General features: G+C 63.3%; 1 protein-coding gene across 1 annotated transcript; it reads right to left on the reverse strand.

Moving 5' to 3' along the window:
- Positions 1-446: 446 nt before the first annotated feature.
- On the reverse strand, positions 447-5,173 carry LOC143405810 (regucalcin-like). Its single transcript, XM_076864095.2, has 6 exons — positions 4,975-5,173; positions 3,398-3,584; positions 2,701-2,915; positions 2,016-2,147; positions 800-954; positions 447-519 (listed from the first exon to the last, which is right to left on the reverse strand). The coding sequence occupies exons 1-6, from the start codon at positions 5,171-5,173 to the stop codon at positions 469-471; spliced, it is 939 nt and encodes a 312-aa protein (XP_076720210.2). The 3' UTR covers positions 447-468.
- Between the last annotated feature and the right edge of the window lie 845 nt (positions 5,174-6,018).

Genomic DNA, 6,018 nt, shown 5'->3' on the forward strand with positions numbered 1-6,018 from the left:
CCTTCCAGGGTTAAATGGGCTGTTTGGAAGTAGAGGCGCTGGGCGCCCAGTGCTGTGAAGGCAACTGATGTCCAGCTCGATCCCTGGCTGATGGACTTGTGCACGTCCAGCACAGCTACAGCCCATGCTCAGGTTCCAGCTCTCAGTGACCCAGCACCAAGTGGAGGCAGAGAGGCCAACCTCAGAGATACCAGTGTGGCCACATGTTCTGGGGAATGCAGGTGACTTGTGGGGACCTTGAACACACAGGGGCATTACAAGCTGAAGCTGGGTGACACTGGACATAGCATGGGGCAGTCCTGGGGGGGGGCACATCCCAGGGCAGCAGCTGCACAGATGACGTTGAGGTGGCCACATTTATTATCAGCTGTGAACAGTGGTCAGGCAGGGAGTGCCCTGCCAGAGCCGAGCCTGGCCTGACCCCAGGGACGGAGGCCTGGCTCAAGCTGCATTGGACGGTGGGGTTCCTCAGCCAGAGAAGTGGCAGGATGCAAGGCCTCTCACCCCCAGGCCCAGGACCTGCGGGAGGAGAGGGTGGAGGTGAGTCCCTAGGCACAGCTAAGTTTCCCGGCAGCACCAGCCACGGCAGTGCCAGCCACACCAGCTTCCTAAACCTCCCGTAAATATCTCTGTGTACAGCAGGGCACATGGGGCCTTGGGAGGGCTGTTTTCCAGGTGGACAGATGTCCCCATGGATGCTGCCAAGCCCGCTCCAGTCCCCTAGGTCAAGATGCGTTACACCTGGCCGAGCAGACATGGCCAGGAGCCAAGCTGACCCTGGCAGGGACACCCCACTGACCTTGAAGACGTGTCCTGCCTGCGGCTCCCGCAACAGCTGCTCTGGACTCAGGCTGTCCGCTGCAGAGGTCACGTACAGGTCGGAGTAGTCAGCCCCTCCGAAACAGCAGGACGTCACCCTGGACACTGGCATCTCCAGGTTGCACAGCCGCGTCCCTGTGAGTAAAGCTCAGGTACATCCCTGAAGCCCAGCCACCCATCTGCTGCTGGACCCCAGGTGGCCTGACTGTGCCCACTCCCCAGTGGGGCCCTGAGCCGGCTGGTTCTCCCTGGCACCTGCAGCACTTGATCCCCAAGTCTGCCCTTCCTCATGGACTGCAGGGGTCAGCAGGGCCACCTGGAGCCCAGGAGCTGGAGAGGCCAGTCTCCTGGAGGGAGCTGAACACATTGTAAGAGGTTGGTCCTGTCCACATTTGAACCCCAGAACCTGTGAGTGGGACCTGGTGTGGGAACAGGGTCTCTGCAGAGGTCGTTAGTGAAGGGTCCTGAGATGGGCTCCTCCTGGGTCAGGGGGCCCTCATGCAATGGCCATGTCCTCCCAAGAGACAGAGGAGGGGACACAGACCCAGAGGAGGAGCCCCGTGGAGACAGAGGCAGAGACTGGAGTGAGGGGCCACCTGGAGCCCAGGAGCTGGAGAGGCAGGAGGAGCCTCTCTGGAGCTCATGGAGGGAACTGGACACCATGGTAAGAGGTGGGTCCTGTCCACATTTGCACCCCAGAACCTGTGAGTGGGACCTGGTGTGGGAACAGGTCTCTGCAGAGGTCGTTAGTGAAGGGTCTGAGATGGGCTCCTCCTGGGTCAGGTGGCCCTCATGCAATGGCCGTGTCCTCCCAAGAGACAGAGGAGGGGACACAGACCCAGAGGAGGAGCCCCGTGGAGACAGAGGCAGAGACTGCAGGGAGGGGCCACCAGCCCAGGGCCACCTGGAGCCCAGGAGCTGGAGAGGCAGGAGGAGCCCCCTGGAGCCTGTGCAGGGAGCTCAGCCTGTGACCCTGGTCCAGCCTCTGCCCTCCAGGGTGGGAGAGGACAAGGTCTTGTAGTTTTCAACCGCTGGTTTGTGGTCATTTTCTACATCAGCCCCTGTGTTCCCTGCACTGCCCATCTGCACAGGTCGCCCTGTAGCTGGACAAGCAAGTGGTCCCACTCCTGGACCCTGAACACCGTGGCACAGAGCACCCCATGGCCCCTCCTTGACCGACGGCCCTGTGCACACACCTGTCTCGGCGTCCATGCGGATCACCCTGCCTCCATCAATGCAGGCCATCCAGAGTGTCCCCGTGGTGTCCATGAACAGCCCATCTGGCATGCCTTGCTCTGGCTCCAGCTGGCACACCAGTCGTGGGTTTGCTGCGGCAGGACAGACAGAGGCGCGTGGCCCCTCACTGCCCAGACCAGGGGGTGACATAGTGTGGCCTCAACAACGTGAGGGAGTGACAGACCCCGTGGTGCATCTGGGACCCCAGGAGGGGACTCAGGAGGGTGTGGGGGGCTGGCCATAAAAGGCCCTCCCCGAGAAGGGCATGGGGGGCTGGCCATGGTTGGTCCCGCCCAGTGAGGGCTTATGGGGCTGGCCATGGAGGCCCATACTTCAGGGAGGATGTGGGGAGCTGGCCATGGAGGCTCCTACCCCAGTGAGGGTATGGGGGGCTGGCCACAGAGGCCCATACCTGAGGGAGGGCGTGCTGGGCTGGCCAGGGAGGCCCCGCCCAGGTAGGGCATGGGGGCTGGCCATGGTGGCCCCACCCATAGAGGGTGTGAGGGCTGACCACGGAGGCTCCTACCCCAGGGAGGGTGTGGGGGGGGGCTGGTCACGGTGGCCCCATCCAGGGAGGGTGTGGGGGCTGGCCACGGAGGCCTTCCTCTGGGGAGGGCGTGGGGGGCTAGAAACGGTGGCCCCTACCCAGGCCTCCTGTCTGCACGTCGTAGTCATAGAACCGTACAGAGTAGTCCAGGCCGTCCACGTGGTAGAGAGTGTGATGGTCCAGGGACCAGTCCAGCCCGTTGGGGATGCCCAGCTGGTCCAGCTGTCTGACCACGGAGCGGTCAGCATAAAGTGTGTACAGGGAGCCCTGCCCCGGCTCCCACACTCCTGGGGCGGACGCCTCTGGCATGGTGCTTGGAGAGAGTGGAAGGTCAGTGGTCAGCACCCCACCCTGTTCTGCCCACCCCACACAGACCCGCTGTGCAGAGAGCTGTGGTCACCCTAGTCGGGGGACAGCAGGCAGGATGGCCCTCAGGCGGCATCTGTGAGTGAGCCTCTGTGCTGGGCGAAGGGGGCACCCCAGGGATGTTCCACTGGGAAGAGTCCTGCTCAGGCAGAGGTGCAGGGCCCTCAGCCGCAGGTGAATGGCCTCTGGCCACTGCCCCACCCTGGCTGCTTCGACCCTCCCAGGGTCCTCTCTGGGCAGGGATCTGGGAAGAATGACATGGAAGCCATGGCCTTTGGAGCGGGAGGGAACCTGTGGGCTGCCCAGCACCTGCATGGCCTTGGGGGCCGCTTGTCAGCAGCCTGGGGAGGGCTCCTGAGGTCCCCACCCAGCCGGCACCCGCCATGACGGGAGGCTCTGCAGGTGGCCTGGGCCAGTCCTTTCAGCAGCCCACCTGCCAAAAACCTCCCGGCAGGGTCCACCTTCCCGTCGTTGAATCTGTTGTGGGGCTTGTCCTGGTCCAACCAGGCCGCCCACTCCACCTGCCCCTTCTCCCAGTCCAGGAGGCCAAGGCAGGTGCCAGAGGCCACCACGTAGCTGCCCTCTCGGTGCAGAGCCACACAGCCAACAGGGTCTCCTGGGAGGACAGAGGACAGCAGGGTGGCCCAGCTGCTGCTTCTCCAGGAGACTCCACCCACGGGGCTCCCGCCAGGAGGCACCATCAGGGCACAGAGCACATCTCAGCACAGGACCAGTCCTGCTGGGCCTGCGAGGACCACCTCTCTGCACCCCCTCCCCACGATGGCCACCACAGGGCCTCCAGATAGGACTGGAGGCTGCCCAGCCTGCCTGCAGGGCCACCAGGACTGCAGGAGTGGAGAGTGCTGGCCTCTCCTCAGTGCCAGTGTGAGAGCCGCGGGTGCCCCTGAGCCCTCCTGGGGCAGGCTCCACAGGAGGGCGCCTGAGGCCAGATACAGACTTGGGGCCAGCCCTGATCTGCAAGGGGGACAGTGGCACCTGCCCTTGGGGAGGGGGAGGGTGAGTGGGGGATGCTCCCAGAGTGCTGCTTCTGCTCCTCAGAAAACCCACAGGGGTCGTCATCCACACAGGTGTGCAAGCCCCACAGACACACAGGTACCTCCCAGGTGTGTGTATCCACAGGGGTCAGCAGTCCACACAGGTGTGCAAGCCCTCTGACACACACCTCCCAGGTGTGTGAATCCACAGGGGTCATCAGCCACACAAGTGTGCAAGCCCCACAGACACACAGGTACCTCCCAGGTGTGTGAATCCACAGGGGTTGTCATCCACACAGGTGTGCAAGCCTCTCAGACACACAGGTACCTCCCAGGTGTGTGAATCCACAGGGGTCAGCAGTCCACACGGGTGGACTGGGTCCACGCACACACATGAGCCTGGAAAATGCACAGTCACCCCCACCCTAGCTCCTGAGTCAGGACAGGTGCATGTGTGGCATAACCTGGGGTCAGAGCCAGGTGCGGGCTCCACACAGCAGCCAGGAGGATGTCAGTGTTTCCAGGATTTAACCTGGATGACAGCAAGCCCGGCTTTGGTCCTTCCAACTATAGCTATACACCAGGACTTCCCACCCCATGGTCTGTCCTGTGCCCAGGGTGTGACAGCCCACACTTCAGGGGCTCTGGAGCAGGGGGACAGGTGCTGAAGAAGCAGGTGCCCCGGCTGGGCCCCTGCAACCCTCAGGCCACGAGTGATGCTGGACACCTGTGGCAAAGGTACCAACGAGCCCTAGGACCTCAGGGACATGGGTCCACAAGCAGGCAGGACAGCTTCAAAGCTAAACGATCCCCAGGACTTCAGGGGACACGGGGCCCTGGGCACATAGGATGGTCTCACAGCTCCCTTCCCAGGAGCACCTGGATCTCCAGGGGACCCATACTTCCTCAGGCCCATGTTCTGCAGGCCCCAGGCCCACTTCCTCTGGCCCAAAGTCTCCACCTCTCAGACCCACTTCCTTTGTCCCACCCTCTGCAGTCCCCCAGGCCCACTTCCTTTGTTCCACCATCTGCAGGCCCCAGTTCCACTTAAGCCCCCTGTCTGCACCTCCCCAGAGAGTGGGTTCCACCAACACACAGTCCTGGTGTTGATGTCCGCAAACACCAGCTGCCCGGTGTCCTCTTCCCACATGGGACACTCCCCCATCCTGTGCCTCTCCTGGATGACAGCCTCGATCCTGGGGGACGCCATGGCCTGGGAGGAGGACAGGGCTGTGAGTGCCCTGTTCTCTGTCCCATTCTCCTGGTCATGAGGTGAGGGCTGCTGGACCGTGCAGGCTGGGCGCTCCCGGGTGTGTGACATCCTGTGGTCTCAAGGACAGCCCTCTTCTGCTCATGAAGCCTCACCCAGGCAGACAAGGGGATGCAGAGGGAGCCGGCCGAGCCCACGCCCCTCCTGGCTCCTCTGTGCCTCCAGTCACTCTGCATGACCCGAGAGGTCGACAGAACGTGCAGGTGCCCCATCACTTGAAGAGGCACCCCCTGGCAAGGTTCCAGGAGTCCCCCTTTTCCTCTGGTGGCACAGTGTGCCCACCTTCCAGGCCCCCCACCTACAGCCTGGGAAGCAGGGGCTGCTAAGCTGAGCCACTGTCCAGGTGGGCCGGGCTCAGAGGCTGGGGTGGGTGCGATCTGCAGGTGGCTGGCTCCGGAGCACACACCCTGGCCTCTCCGCCCAGGAGACCTCTGCCCCAGAAGGGCTCACTTCTCAATGCTCCTGTTAATTGGATTGCTGTGAGACCCCTGCGCTCCGTGGGACTCAGTTCACAGGGCCCTTCCTGGACAGCACCAGGAGGCCCAGCAGGCCAGGGCTCCCATACTTGGGCGGCTCACGTGCTCCTCAGCCCCCAGCAGGTGGGGGCGGCGATTCCCTTCCTCCCTTCCCTCCCTGGTCCCTCCCTCTGTGCTTCCCCAAATCAACAGAGCCCCAGGCGGTGGCATGTCACCTGCTGTGTCCTGCAGAGCCAAGGTAGCAGTTGCAGGAGTCGCCAGTGCACTCTGCATTAGAGTGGGAGAAGCAGCAGCCCCTGGGACCTCGCT

The sequence above is a fragment of the Callospermophilus lateralis genome, unplaced genomic scaffold (assembly GCF_048772815.1).
Source record: "Callospermophilus lateralis isolate mCalLat2 unplaced genomic scaffold, mCalLat2.hap1 Scaffold_6355, whole genome shotgun sequence".
Classification (NCBI taxonomy): Eukaryota; Metazoa; Chordata; class Mammalia; order Rodentia; family Sciuridae; genus Callospermophilus; species Callospermophilus lateralis.